This window comes from Bos grunniens, chromosome 2, assembly GCF_055505025.1.
Source record: "Bos grunniens cultivar Pamir isolate PY7600 chromosome 2, Bosgru_T2T1.0, whole genome shotgun sequence".
In the NCBI taxonomy this organism is placed as follows: Eukaryota; Metazoa; Chordata; class Mammalia; order Artiodactyla; family Bovidae; genus Bos; species Bos grunniens.
Genome location: NC_141166.1, coordinates 8,543,730 through 8,559,770, shown reverse-complemented (window position 1 = coordinate 8,559,770; position 16,041 = coordinate 8,543,730). Strand labels below are relative to the sequence as shown.

Genomic DNA, 16,041 nt, shown 5'->3' with positions numbered 1-16,041 from the left:
GTCACCAATGATTCAGAACAGTGGTTCTCAAACCTGGCTGTATGTCTGCAGCGTCTTGGGAGTTTCTTCTCCCTGACGTTTTGTATTTAGAAACTTTCAGACACACGGAAAAGTTGAAAGAGTTGTATAGGAAGCATTCATAGTCCCACAGCAAGATTCTAAATTGACATTTTCTTATACTTGCTCTATCGGCTATTGATCCATTTTCTTCATCCCTCCACTCATTCTTCAAGCCAGGTTATTTTTGGATATATTCCAAAGCAAGTTGCAGACAAATATACTTCATCCTGGGGAGCTTTGTAAGAATGCAAATGCCTAGGGCCCTCAGCCCAGATTCAAAGTCTCCGGGAATACAGCCTGGACCCACCATTATGTCACTTCCTAGCATGGCTTGTAAGGTCCTCCATCATCCAGTCCTCATGTGTCCTTGCTCTCATGTCCTCCTTCCTCCTGTACTCATCACCTTACAGCTGTGCTGGCCTTACTGATACCAGATATGCCAAACTTATCCCAGCCTCAGGGCCTTTGCACCTGCTGCTTCCTCTGCATGGAACACTTTGCCCACAGACCTTGGCAATGGTAGTCTCTTCAGTATTACTTGGGTCTGGGCCCCACCTCTTCAGAGAGTCTATCCCTGACCAGTCTAGGAAAAGTATCCCCATGTTCCCAGTGCCCCACCAAAAAGCATTGTTTTCTCTGAAGCACTCACTAAGATCCAGAATTATCTTGTTGATTTAGTCATATAGTTCACTTGTTTATTATATATAAACATGTATACAGATGTATACAGATATATATATAGGGCTTTTCCAGTTGACTCAGTGGTAAAGAATTGTTTGCAATGCAGGAGCCTCAGGTTTGATCCCAGGGCTGGGAAGAAGAAGGGTATGGCAACCCACTCCAGTATTCTTGCTTGGAGAACCCCATGGACTGAGGAGCCTGGCGGGCTACAGTCCATAGGGTCCAAGAGTTGGACACGACTGCGACTCAGCATGTCTGCACGCACACACATATATATAACATATACATTAGATTGTAACCTCCATCTCTCCTACTGCTATATCCTCAGCACCCACGGCAGAGAGTGGAACTGAGTAGGTAACTTCTTCCCCACCCCTTGGGTTTCTATGTGGAGGGGCCTCCAATGGACACACACTTCTGCTTCTTGCCGCATTGGTCCACATTTCTCAACTGAATGCAGATAATCTATGAAAAGAATTTAAACACTCGGGTTTTGTTCTTTTTTCTCCCTTCTCTGCCACAAGATATGAATGTACGGCAGTAATTCTGGATAAGTGTTCCATTCTGTAAACCTAAATATTTCCTTGGGAGGATGGCCTAAGGTCTAGGTGGGGGCTGGGGCATACTGGAGGAGAATGTAAACAAGTTCATGCGGCTGCATGTTCTAACCTAACTTTCGTTAGTAATAAGGCATAACTTCTGATCTCCTGTTTGGCTTCCTTGTTTAGTTCCCATTGCTTTAAAACTCAGGGAAAGAGGGAGCCTTTTACCGGGCCTACTAAAATCCCAATAGATGTTCAATAAATACTGATTATATGCAATGAATGAAAGCCCATTTTAAAAAGTTTCACAGATGGTTCTGATGGATAGCCAGGTTTGGGAATCACTGATTAAAAAACCCAGCCCTCAGTAGCCTGCTGAGGGTGGGATATAGAACCACATGGAGGAGAAGGAGACAGATGATCTCTAGATTGGGAGGAGCTGGATTTATAGTGAAAAAGGACACAAGAATAAAACTACGAACATGGGCTCAAACCAATGAACTTACTCAGGAAGTCTTTAGGTTTCCATTTTTCTTTGATGAATATGATCCCTATGATGGCGCTGGCTGTAAGGAAAGAATAGCAGAAGAAGAGAACTGAAGCTCCCGTCAGTCAAATGCGAGTCCCTTCACCCACGCCCTCTGGGTTGGCTCATTTGCACTGGAGCTTGGTACTTCCTAAGCTCTCACTCATGCCCCCAAGAGCTCAGTCCCTTATAATGTCCATCTTCAAAACAGAGGCTCCTCTCTGAGCCTCCCTGAGGATTTCCTACAAGGCCAGGAGCACCAGGGGTTGACTATTTGCTGTATGACCAGCAACTCACACAAGTTCTTTCTGGCACATTCACTCTTTGGGGTGGGCACTATTATGATTCCATGTGAAACATGGGGACACGGAGGCTGAGAGAGGGAAAGGAATCCCTTAAGACCATGCAGCTGGCAAGGAAAGGCTCAAATCTAGGACTGCTGGAGGCCAGGGGTCCTGGTCCTTCACAGCAATGTCCACCTCTGATGTTTCCCCCTGGTTCTTTTCTCTTCCTGACTCTTGCAAGCTTACAGATGCGTTCAAACGTCCTCATGACTGTCCTAAAAGAGCAGGCTGGCATTGATTGTGAATAGCCCTGGATTACTGTCTCAGGTCTGCCTCTTCTGGCTGCGTTTTCTGGGTTGGTCACTTCACCTGAGAATTCCTTTCCTGATTCAGCCTGCACCAGCGGGCTGAGCGTTAGTAGTCAGGAAACCACGAGTAGCTCGGAATCAGCCACAGTGTGAGTATTTATACCAGAAATACTACAAATCAGGTCTTCCTTTTCTTTCTTACTGTTCTGTCCTTTCCCTACCTCCTTTCACCTTCTCTCTTCTTTCATTTTCTCTCTCTCAAGTTCGTTTATCAGCACATCACTGAAAATACCTACTTCTCCCTGGAGAAGGAAATGGCAACCCACTCCAGTATTCTTGCCTGGAAAAATTCCATGGACAGAGGAGCCTGGCAAGCTAGAGCCCATGGGGTTGCAAAAGAGTTGGACACAACTAAGCAACTGAGCACACAGAGTTATAGGGTCAATTAAATGAGATAACACATGCAAATTATTTATCACACAGTTTGTGATCAATAACTGAGCTATTATTATTATTAAAGCATCTGGAACAGTGACTAATATGTAATAGGTAACCAACAAATGGTGGTTATTATTTTAATATTTATTTATTTTTAATGTTATTTTTTTCTGGGTGACTAAGAAGCTCTAAGATCTCTGTAATTTCCAAGGGCTGATCCCTGAATTTCATCATTATAATTTGCTCTATTTTAAAGAATTTGGTTATTTGATCCTTATTAAACTTTAAAGGCTAGTATTTAAAGCACCTGTCATTCAGTCACATATTCCTCTTTGTGAATAAAGGTTCTGAGAGCCCTTTGGACAGATCAGCAATGCACAGAGGACAAATCTATTAAAACCCTGTTGGGACAAGCAACAACACAGGTGTGAAACGTGGGCCAGATGTAAGACAGTAGGGAGAAGTCATGACTATGGTAGACAACTTGCCTCAGTGAAAGGCACTCAAATGATATTTTGAAACAATATTGTGTTGGTAAGAACATGGCATGCCTGAAGATCTTGGTCATCTTGTAGGCTGCCTGTTTACCCACCCTGGTCAAGAAAGAGGGGCTTTCAATAAATAGGATAAGGGAAAGGAAATAAGTTTCCACTCCTTTGCCAACTCCTGGTAATTGGTAATGACTGCCTGAAGCCCTGAGGATTCTGAGGGCCCATCCAGGCTCACAAGGAAGGAAGGCTATGATTGATTAGTGATGTCTGCCTTGGGTACAGGAGGGGCCATAATTGCCAGGCATACACCATCCCTGCTGGCCCTCTTAGAAGGGCCTCTTAATTCCAGGAGGATTAAGACTCAAAATATGATTTTCTCCTTTAAGAGCAGGGAAGAGCTTCTCAGCACTACAATCCTTGCCAGTAAGATGAAAGGAAATATTTCAAAGCAAGTTCATTGTTCTTGCTCCTATGTACAAAAAAACTATTGTCCACTAATCTACTAAAATCTTTTATTTAACGAAAAAAGAATTTTTTCTAATTCTATTTTATTTGTGACCTCATGAACATCAAAACTCCTTTGTCTTCTAGATGGTTTAAACATTCTGAAACACTGGTTCAGTGATTACAAAAATTACAGAAAAAATGGCAGATGAGAAAGTTGATGATGTTTTTAAAATTATATCAGTGGATGTAAAAAGATCAGCAAATAAGGTGAATATGCATTTCTTACAGGGGCTTCTCTGCTGGCTCACATGGTGTGAGATATCTGAATTCTATGAAAGCTTAGTTTATTTTCATGGTGTTAGGATGAACGGGTCAAGGTTAATCTTCCTTCTGCAGTAAAAATAAAAAGCAACTCTGATGAACGTTCTGAATCTTAAACAGATTTGGGAGGCAAATAGCCTGGTGTGCATCCCAGCCCTGCTCCTTACTAGCTGTGTGATTTGGGAAAAGCAGCTTCACCACTCTGTGCCTCAGTTTCCTTATCTGTAAAATGAGAATAATAACAGTGTCTCCCTCAAAAGGCTGCCAGGAGAATCAGTATCTGTAAGTGCTTAGAGTAGGGGCTGCTGTGTACGAAGCCCTTTGTAAGTGTTAGGTTTTATTAGCAAAGCAAAAGCTGGCTTGTTGAACAGGTCTCTTTGATCCTGGCGGTGACACTGATCACAGAGGTGGGCGAGTCCCAGGGGAGGGGTGGGGCGGGAGCTGTGTCTTACCTATCACAGAGACAGCGCTGAGGGGCACGATCAGAGAGAGAGGAGCAAAGGCGTAGGAGGCAAACACGCCCAGCTCGCCCAGAAGCATCAGGAACAGGCCCAGCCACCATGTCTTGGTCTTGAAATAGGCCCGAGGGTCCTTGGAGCCTGCAAGGCGGATGTGGCAGTACTTCTAGAAGTCCAAGAAAGAACACGATTCATCCAGATCTCTGGGGAAAAGATGCTACAGCACACGAATCCTAAATCCACACCCCTCCCCCAACTCTTAAAAATAACTTGGGGGAGATTGTCAGATTTTTCTGAGTCCTCCCTCAGAGAAGAGTAAACACTGAGACAAGAGCTCTCAAACTGGCTGCAAGGCTTTACATTCTCCAGGAAGATTTAAAAAAATACATGTGTCTGGGCCTCATCCTCAGAGGGGAGGTGTGGGCAAGGCCTGGAAATGTGCATTTCTGATGTACATCACAGGCAACGGGCAGTCTGGGGTGAGAGCCATGACCTATGGACCCCCACTTTAGCCTGGCCCTCGGGTTGACCCTCTAACTGCAAGGCTCAGAAGTCCCCGTGTTCAGGGTGCCCACCTGGATACACTCTTTTTTGGAGAAATGCCCACAGCGCTGCTGGGCAGACTGTGAGTGTTAGTGGGTCTTCCCCTCCCTTGGGTGGACACTTGGCCCAAGCAGGGACAGTGTTCCTAGTTCTGGAAATGTGAACTTGGGACACAGACCCTGAGGCAGTGACTAAGGAAAGCCCCAAAGGCATGCTGACTCAGAGGGTCAAGTCTGCCACGTGGGTTGGATCATGGTGCGGGGTTGTGTAGAAGCAGAAACGGAAGCAGAGGAGCTGGTGTGCAGAGGGAGGAGAGGGAGTCAGACGAGGAGCCAGGAGACCACGCAGCCTCAGAAACACACACGTGTGCACACGCGGAAGCAGAGTTTCCATGTGCCCGCTCTAGAGAGGTGGAGCAGCTTGCTCGCTGAAGCTGGGGCAGCATGGAGGGAAAGGATTAGTCATGTGCTCTGTTTGTCCGGCTTGCCGGCGTCCAGTCTGTTTTTTTCTTTCTTTTTAAGTTGTGGCATGTGGAATCTTTAGTTGTAACATGTGGGGTCTAGTTCCCTGACCAGGGACTGAACCCGGGCCCCCTGCACTGGGAGCATGGAGCTTAGCCACTGGACCCCCAGGGAGGTCTCAGGTGTCAAGTCTTATGCTGGGCTTCCCAGAAGCAGTCCTTGAAACAAGGGCTAGGAAGCAGGGCATAGATTTGGGAGGTGATTCCAGGAAGCAAAATCAGGGAGGTGCAAAGCGAGACAGGCTAGGGAAGAAGGTCATTGACGGGTACACTAGAGGGTGAGTTAGTGCTTAAGGCAACTGGGGCTCAATTCCACTGAGGACCCTTTAAGAGACCCTGTGAACGCTCCTCAGAACCATCCAACCCAAGGATGGGGGGCTGGGGGTGTTTATCCATTGAATCCCAACCCCCACGGGTTGAAGGCTGCCCTGGGGCATTAACAACCACACCAGCACCCAACACACGCAGCTGGTTGTCTAGCTGTACCTGCAGTAGTGGGGGTCATTCCCACGGTGTTCTGAGCTCACTCCAAACCACAGCTGCCTGGGATCTCAACTAGGCCAAGGGCATGTGGGGCAGGGCGTCCACAGCAGCTGCTCCAGGGCACTCCCCACCCCACCTAGAGACTTCTAAATAACAGAGAGCACTGTCTTCATAGTTGAGGGATGATGGGGGATGAAGTGGGGCATAGAAACAAGAGAGAATTCTGGAACCATCCACCAGGTATTGTCCCAACCCCAGGATGGGGGGCAACATCCCACTGGGAGGAGGCAGACACGCCTGCCCCAGATAACCCGACTCTGGCTACATCTCTGCGCTAGGCAGTGCTGGCGATGGAAACATACCTGGAGATTCAGTGCAATGCTGACCACAAGGTGCCCGAAAATGGCCAAGAGAGCGCCGATCAAGTTTTCCTGTAAGGAAAGTTCACAGAAGCAGACGTGAATGAGCTGGGCCTAAGCCAAGGGGACCCAGAACACAAACTGTTCAAACAGTTTGAACCCAACTGTTTGCTGTTCCAAAACAAAATCAGAAAAACAACCTTCATTACAAAACCACGCCTCCTCAGACCCTCTACTGGAATTTTTCTGCCCGAGTTTCATCTGGCTGCCTTGCTAGTTTAGAGAACATAGCCTAGAACTGGACACTACCAGAAAGCACCAACTTCTGCCCACTGACCCCAAGGATCTGATAAGGCCCAAGTCTGGTCTCCCAGTCCCCCTACTATATTGACTTGGCACAGGCTGGCACAGAAGTCAGAATTTACAGGAAAAACACAGGCAGGGATATGTTCGCCATCTAATCAATGGAGTCTTCCTCTTCCCAGAGGGGTCTCAGTGAGACTCTCTTAACTGGCAAAGTTGCTGATGACACTTTTACTTATTTAATTTATAAAAATCTAATTTATGTCACCTTAAGAATGAGGTTCAGATTCGTTAGCATGACATTTTTTTAAAAGAAAACTTTATACAGTGATAACCAAATATATATTCACTATAGAATAATTAGGAAATATAAATGAAAAGAACAATAATACAAGAAGATTAAAAAAATCATAGACAGTTACTGCAAATGTTTTGTTTTTTGTAAAAAAAAATTTCCGTCCATAAATTTAGATGTCAATAGAAATGTTAATATATTTTATAGAAATAAGATGATAACCTGGTCCTTTACCTAAGGTATTATAAACGCACTCCCCATGCATGTGTGTACTAAGACACTTTAGTTGTGTCTGACTCTTTGCGACCACATGGATTGTGACCTGTCAGGCTCCTTTGTCCGTGGGATTCTCCAAGCAAGAATACTGGAGTGGGTTGCCATTTCCTCCTCCAGGGGATCTGCCCAGGGATTGAACCCTTCTCTTATGTCTCCTGTGTTAGCAGGTGGGTTCTTTACCACTAGCACCTGTAAAGCCCCTGATTCTATGAGTTTGACTATTTAAGATACCGCATATAAGTAGAATCATGCAGTATCTGTTTTTCTGTAACTGGCTGATTGCCTCAGTCAATTTGGGCTGCTGTAACAAATGTGACAGACTGAGTGGCCACTATTTCTCACAGGTCTGGAGGCTAAGAGGTGCAGGATTAAGGTGCTGGGTGATTCTGTTCCTGGTGAAAGCCCTTTTCCTGGCTTGCAGATGGACACCTTCTTGCTATGTCCTCACATGGTAGAGAAAGAGAACTAACTCGGTCTTGTCTCTCTTACAATGGCACTAATCCCATTTATGGATGCCCCATTCTTGTAATTGCCTCCCAAAGTCCCCATCTCCAAACACTATCACATTGGGAATTATGACTTCCACAAATGAATTAGGGTAGAAGGACAACAGGCACATTTAGTCTAGCACTTACTTCAGTTTGTATAATGTCCTCAAGGTTAACCCATGTGGTGGCATACTACAGGATTTCCTTCTTTTTTTAAGGCTGGGTAATATTCCATTGTGGGCTTCCCTGGCGACTCAGTAGTAAAGAATCTGCCTGCCAATGCAGGAGATGTGGGTTTGATCCCTGGGTCAGGAAGATCCCCTGGAGGACGAAATGGCAACCTATTCCAGTATTCTTGCCTGAGAAATCCCATGGACAGAGGAGTCTGGTGGGCTACAGTCCACGCATGGAGTTGCAGAGAGTCAGACACGACTTAGCAGCTAAACAACAACATCCCACATTCCATTGCAGTATATACCACATTTTCTTTCTTCATTTATCAATGGACATTTGGGTTGTTCCCACATCTTGACTGCTGCCAATAGTGCAGCAATCAACAACAGAGCACCGATATCTCTTTGAAGTCTTGATTTCAGTTCTTCTGGATCCTGCCCAGATTTTTGACCCATCGAATTGTGAGCAGTAAAATGGTTGTTGTTTTTAGCTACTTAGGTTGTTGGTTATACAGCGACAGCTAACTGATGCGCTTCCCTGGTGGGCCAAGGCCGCCTAACAATCCAGCAGTTCTGGGCTGGGGCTCAAGATGTGACTCTATTCCAGATGTTTACAAGTGGGTGGTTTTCATCTTCCACTGATCTGAGTATGGATCACTCTACTGTTGGGTGGTTTCCCACTTTTTTGCTCAGTGAAGGTATTTTAATGTCTTCGCATCTTAATGTCTGGCTCTAAAAGCCTTTTAAGGCCATTCCATGAACCCGGAATATCTTAAATTAACTTGTCACTATCTTTTTTATTGAGACAAAATTAAAAAACCATAAAAGCCAGCATTTTGACCTTTTCAAATGTTTTGTTTCTAGTGTATTCACAATGTTGTTACAAGTAATGGCATTGAAAACAGTGGAATAAAAGAACTCCAGGGAACTATCCTTCCAGAAAAACCATGAATGAACTCGTAAACACTGTCTAAATCAATTTTTATACAACTCTGGAGTCTAGTTAAAAACTTATAACAAGCAGGGGAAGGCCTGGTAAAGAAAGAAGCATTTGCTTTATGGGCAGAGAGCACTGCGGCATTTTAAATCACCTGCCAACTATTCCTTAAACTACAGACCCATGGTCGTCATGAGGACAGAGGGAGCAATAAGGACTTTATTTGTTAGAAATTGTGGCTGTGGATTCTGACCTGTCTGGCACAAAGGCTTGCCTTTGTTTTGCCTGACTTGGGAAGCTTCCAGGATGCTATTGCCAAAAGCACTTAAACGTACAAGTATTGGACACAGCAGCCTGGAGCAAGGGATAGCACAGGGATGAACAATAGACAGAAGGGAAAGGCTGGGCAGGAAGAGGCCAGGAAGGAAGATACAGGGGGACAAGGTGAGTTGGGAAGGGCTTTTAAAAGCTCCCAAGGATCCTGCGGAATCAAGAAGACAATTCACATACCCAGGGCTGGATGTGTGCTCCATAAAACACTTGAGAAGATGCTAAGCCTTCACCTCTGGTAGCCTTCAGGCAGAGGAGAAGCAGCAAGAATTCAGACAGAGTTGTAAACAGACTGGTAAAGCTTGGAGCAGTGCCCCAGCAGAGCCAGCCTGCAAAGCCTGGGAGAGTTTTGTCTTGTTTTGCTTTTGCTCTAGGCATTCAAGGAACTCTACTGAAACACAAACTGACCACCAAGCTAACAAACACAGACTTGGGTGAGCCACACACAACCGAAAATAGACTTTACCAAAAAAAGTTGAGAAAAATCACTAACCAAGCAAACAATAACAAACCACAACAAACAGCAACCACAAATGGGGGGTGCAGGGGTGGGGTGCATCTGATTTCCAGAGTTGCCACATAACCTGTTTCTGTTTGGCCGCCCTGCACAGCCTGTGGGATATTAGTTCCCTGACCAGGGATTGAACCTGGGCCCTCAGTAGCGAAAGCACCACATCCCTAACCACTGGACCTCTAGGCAAAGTTGCCACATAACCTCGAATTGTGCCATACTGATAACTAAATCCAGAACATTTCCATCACCCCCCAAAGAAATCCCAAACCCATTAGCATTTATTCCCCATTTCGCCTCCCCTCATTTTCTGGAAACCACTAGGCTGCTAGCTGTCTCCATGAATTTGCCTATTTTGGACATAAATGTGACCTTACTATATGTGGTCTTTTGTGACTGGCTTCTTTCACCTAGAATAATGTTTTTAGGGTTCATCTAACAAAATCAGCACTTCATTCCTGCTTATGGCCAAGTAATATTCCACTATATGGATATACCACATTTTGTTTATCTGTTCGTCAATTACATTTGAATTATTTCTACTTTTTGTCTATCATGATTGTTGTTATGTTTGTGTACATTATATGTGTGTGTATATATATATATATGTATATATAAGTGTGTGTGTGTTTTCAATTTTCTTGGGATTTTTCTAGTAGGAATGGGGTTGCTCAGTCACATAGTAACTCTATGTTTTACTTTTGAGGAACTGCCAAGTTGTTTCCTATAGTGGTTACAACAATCTACATTCCCACCAAACAAGGGTTCTAATTTCCCTACATCATTGCCAACACTTGCTATTTTCCTCTTTAAAAAAAAATTATGATAGCCATACCAAAGAGTATGAAATGGTATCTAATTATGGTTTTGATTTGCATTTCCCTAATGACTTATGGCATCCCATTCCAATACTGTTGCCTGGAGAATCCCATGGATGGAGGAGCCTGGGGAGCTGCAGTCCATTGGGTAGCTAAGAGTCGGACACGACTGATCGACTTCACTTTCACTTTCTACTTTCATGAATTGGAGAAGGAAATGGCAGCCCACTCCAGTGTTCTTGCCTGGAGAATCCCATGGACGGAGAAGCCTGGTGGGCTGCAGTCCATGGGGTTGCACAGAGTTGGACACGACTGAAGCGACTTAGCAGCAGCAGCAGCAGCAATGACTTATGATGTTGAGTATCTTTTCAGCTATATATTGGCCATTATTATATCTTCTTCAGAGAATTGTTTATTCAAATCTTGACCTATTTTTTAAAATTCACATGTAATAAAATGGACTATTAGTCATCTTAAAACATATAATTCAGTAGGATTTAGTACATTTTTAATGTTGTGCAACCCTTTGCCTATTTTTAAATTTTTATTATTGAGTTGTAAGATTTCTTTGTGCATTTGTTAAAAGATTTTTATTATTTTTATTATCTTTTTATTATTGAGTTGTAAGATTTTTTTATATCAGTTCAGTTCAATCGCTCAGTAGTGTCTGACTCTTTGCGACCCCATGGACTGCAGCATGCCAGGCTTCCCTGTCCATCACAAACTCCCAGAGCTTAGTCAAACTCATGTCCATCGAGTGGGTGATGCCATCCAACCACCTCATCTTCTGTCGTCCCCTTCTCCTGCCTTCAATCATTCCCAGCATCAGGGTCTTTTCCAACGAGTCAGTTCTTCTCAGCAGGTGCCCAAAGTATTGCAGTTTCAGCTTCAGCATCAGTCCTTCCAATGAATATTCAGGACTGATCTCCTTTAGGATGGACTGGTTGGATCTCCTTGCAGTCCAAGGGACTCTCAAGAGCCTTTTCCAAAACCACAGTTCAAAAGCATCAATTCTTTACAAGATACTAAACCTTTGTCAGATGTATGATTTGCAAATATTTTCTCCTATTCTATGGGTCAAAGCTTTATTTTCTTGACAGTGTGCTTTGACAAACACAAGTTTTTAAGATTGATTATTTTTTTCTTCTGTTGCTATGTGGTTTTTGGCATCATAATTTTAAAAAACATCGTCCAATACAAGGTCACAAAAATTTATACCTATGTTTCTTTCCAAGACTCTTTCTTTCCAAAAACTCTTTCCAAGAATATTTAGGTCTTTGGTCCATTTTGAATTAATTTTTTTTACATGATATGAGGAAGGAGTCCAGCTTCATCTTCCTACAGGTGGATATCCAGTTGACCCTACATCATCTGTTTGAAAAAACTACATTATTTTCCTGTTGAGTGGTCTTAGCATCTTCGTCAACTATCAATTGACCACAGAGGTATTGGTTTATTTCTGGTCTCTGTATTATATATAGTCCACTGATCTGCATATCTATCCTTATGCCAATACCACACTGATTGCTGTAGCTCTGTAAAATTTTTGAAATCAAGAAGTGTGAGTCTTCCAACTTTGTTCTTCTTTTCCCAAGACTGTTTTGGCTAGTTAGAGTCCCTGGTATTTCCATGGGATTATAGGATCAGCTGGTCTCTAATTTCTCTTTCTTCCTTTTCACATATTTGTGAGTTTCCCTGTTTGCTGCTCTCAATTTCCTTCTGTTATTGATTTCTTATTTCATCCCACTGTGATCAGAGGACATGCTTTGTATCAGTGGTCCCTAACCTTTTTGGAGCTAGGAACCACTTCTGTAGAAGAGAATTTTTCCAAGGATGGGGGCAGAGGAGAGAAGCAGTTCAGATGGTAATACAAGTAATGGGAATGATGAGGAACAGCAGATGAAGCTTTGCATGTTGCCCTTGCTCATCTCCTGCTGTGGGGCCTGGTTCCTAACAGGACATGGACAGGTACCGGTTCACCGACAAGAGGTTGGGGACCCCTGCTTTATATGACTTCAATCTTTTATTTGACATTTGTTTTGTAGCTTAACATATGCTCTATCCCAGAGACTGTTCCATGTGCATTTGAGAAGAAGGTGTATTTTACTACTGTTGAGTGGAGTGTTCTATAGATGCCTGTTTGCTCTAATTGGTTTATGGTATTGTTCAAGTTTTCTATTTCCTTGATGATTTTCTGTCCAGTTGTTCTATCCATTATTAAAAACATGGTATTAAAGTGTCCAACTATTACTGTGGAACTATTTCTTCCTTTAATTCTGTCATTTTTTCCTTCATATATTTTAAGGCTCTGTTAGGTGCACATATTTTACAACTGCTATATCTTCTTATGGACTGACTTTTGTATCATTATATATAATGTCCTTCTTCGTCGCTCATAACAATTTTTGTCTTAAAGTCTATTTTTTCCAGTGCTAATACACCCACTCAAGCTCTCCTTTGGTTACAATGAATGGAATATCTTTCCCCATCTTTTTACCATCAACCTATTTGTGTCTTTAAATCTAAAGGACATCTTACAGATAGGATATATTTGGGTCATATTTAAAAAAAGTCATTTCTGCCAATCTCTGCTTTTTAATTGGGCAGAGTTTAATCCATTTACATTTAATATAATTATTGATAAGAAGGACTTCTGCCATTTCATTATTATTCCCCTGTATGTCTATTTTTAGTCCTCAGTTTCTCCATTACTGCCTTCTTTCATGTCAAATAGATACATTTTCTAGAGTACCATTTTAATTCCCTTTTACTATATATTTCTGAGTTGTCTTCCTAGTGATTATACTAGTGATTATAATTACCATCTTAATTTCAGTAGTATACAAAACTTTGCTCCTATATAGCATCTCTCCCTTCTCCACTTATGTTGCAAATTTCTTCATTATCTTTTGCATTTCTTTCATTTAAAAAGATATTGTATTGGATTCTCCATATCTCACTTATCTTTGCTGATAATTTATGTTTCCTGAATAAATGGCCTAATCTGAGCACAAATAAATGGAAATAGTGGAAGAATGTGATACATGCCACAAAAGAAGGGGTAGAATTTTAAAGGAGGAACTTATTCTGGTCACAAGAAAGTATTTGTCTCAATGTCATGTGGCAGATGCAGTGGAAGGCCATAATCAAAATCCAGGGTCTTGGATTTTTACATGGCTGAGTTCTTTTCCAAGGGCTGGCCAGCTCTTCTACTAGAGATAGCTTGGTCTTTGTAAACTGACAGACCAGGCTTGTTTAGATTAGAAATGATAATGACAAACAACAACATTTATTGAGCATTTACTACATGTCAAATACTGTTTCAAGTACTTTATATATATTAACTCATTTAATCCTCATAATAACTACATAAGGTAGGTACTGTTATTTAATTTTACAGTAAACAACAAACTGGAAAATTTAAAGAGATGGGAATACCAGACCACCTGACCTGCCTCCTGAGAAATTTGTGTGCAAATCAAGAAGCAACAGTTAGAACTGGACATTGAACAACAGACTGGTTCCAAATTGGGAAAGGAGTACATCAAAGCTGTATAATGTCACTCTGCTTATTTAACTTATATGCAGAGTACATCATGAGAAATGCTGGGCTGGAGGAAGCATGAGCTGGAATCAAGATTGCCAGGAGAAATATCAATAACTTCAGATATGCAGATGACACCACCCTTACAGAACTAAAGAGCCTCTTGAAAGTGAAAGAGGAGAGGGAAAAAGTTGGCTTAAAGCTCAACATTCAGAAAACTAAGATCATGGCATCTGGTCCCATCACTTCATGGCAAATAGATGGGGAGACAATAGAAACAGTGACAGACTTTATTTTGGGGGGCTCCAAAATCACTGCAGATGGTGATTGCAGCCATGAAATTAAAAGACGCTTACTCCTTGGAAGGAAAGTTATGACCAACCTAGATAGCATATTCAAAAGCAGAGACATTACTTTGCTGACAAAGGTCCGTCTAGTCAAGGCTATGGTTTTTCCTGTGGTCATGTATGGATGTGAGAGTTGGACTGTGAAGAAGGCTGAGCACTGAAGAACTGATGCTTTTGAACTGTGGTGTTGGAGAAGACTCTTGAGAGTCCCTTGGACTGCAAGGAGATCCAACCAGTCCATTCTGAAGGAGATCAGCCCTGGGATTTCTTTGGAGGGAATGATGCTAAAGCTGAAACTCCAGTACTTTGGCCACCTCATGCGAAGAGTTGACTCATTGGAAAAGACTCTGATGCTGGGAGGGATTGGGGGCAGGAGGAGAAGGGGACGACAGAGGATGAGATGGCTGGATGGCATCAATGACTCGATGGACGTGAGTCTGGGTGAACTCCGGGAGTTGGTGATGGACAGGGAGGCCTGGCGTGCTGTGATTCATGGGGTCACAAAGAGTCGGACACGACTGAGCGACTGAACTGAACTGAACTGAAGGGCAAAGTATAGTTAAATTTATAATATTTCAATTTCCCCAATCTTTTCTGAATAGATTGGGTTAATGCAAGGTGCCCTAAGTGAAAAAAGTTACTAACATATTGATAGTGCTTTTTTGGTAAACGTCATGGAAACTGTAAAAGCAAAAACAAACCCCTTTTTAAATTAAGTGTGTCTAGTATGTCGTTGTGAACACAAATGAATGAGGCCTTAAACATACTGTTAGCTGATAGGTCAATAAAAATAGTTTATCACTACCTGATTTTTAGCACAAAACTCAGAAGGAGTTGAAAGAATTCAGTGATTCACTACACTTCTTCCATTCTGGTTATGTACAGAAGCTCTTCTAGCCATAATAACCAAAGCTTGCAATAAAACAGATGCTAAATTCTATCTCATTCTACCAGTTAGTAATATGCATCTTAAATATTGAAAATAAAGTCCTATTTTTCTCATTCAGATATATTTTTCTAAACAATATTATTTTTTGCTCAAAAATGATAAAATTTATACTGCATTGATCAATTGCTTTTATTCAATTATATAAAGAATTCTGTATTGAATCAACACCTATGAAGCTTATGTCAAAGGAAAATTTTTTAAACGAAATTTGGTTACATACTCTACACTTTTTCTTGTAGAAGTATGATAGGTATTTCCGTAAAAATTTTAAGTGTTAAAAAGCAGACACATGTAAACAAAGAAGAACAAAGAGTGTTTTTGCTCACCACCCAATTCTACAAGGATTAGGCTGCAATCTGTTGCAGTTGCCGATCAACATTAAGAAAACAACAGGATGTTCTGTGTTTGGACAAACAGGCCCCTTTGAGAGTTAAATGCATATCTCAGGAAAAAAATGTAATGAATCTAGATTCTTGTATCTTCCCACACATAAAAAAAAAAAAAGCACTAAAATCATTAACTTGAGATTTCTTGGGGACTAGCAATAATCTTTTACCCAGATGTATATTTTACTGCATGTGTTTCCTAGTAAAAAATCACATATAAACT

The 16,041-nt window shown here is 42.2% G+C and overlaps 1 protein-coding gene across 2 annotated transcripts in view; it reads right to left on the bottom strand.

The window, feature by feature from the left end:
* NIPAL3 (NIPA like domain containing 3) overlaps window positions 1-16,041 on the bottom strand; it is a 54,345-nt gene that overhangs the window by 24,958 nt on the left and 13,346 nt on the right. For both annotated transcript variants that reach the window (XM_086328428.1, XM_086328424.1), the window contains 3 exons: window positions 6,465-6,533; window positions 4,551-4,722; window positions 1,790-1,849 (listed from right to left, as the gene is read on the bottom strand). In XM_086328428.1, the coding sequence (XP_086184554.1) occupies window positions 1,790-1,849; window positions 4,551-4,638 (148 nt within the window). In that variant the 5' untranslated portion in view covers window positions 4,639-4,722; window positions 6,465-6,533. The remainder of the gene's footprint in view (window positions 1-1,789; window positions 1,850-4,550; window positions 4,723-6,464; window positions 6,534-16,041) is intronic.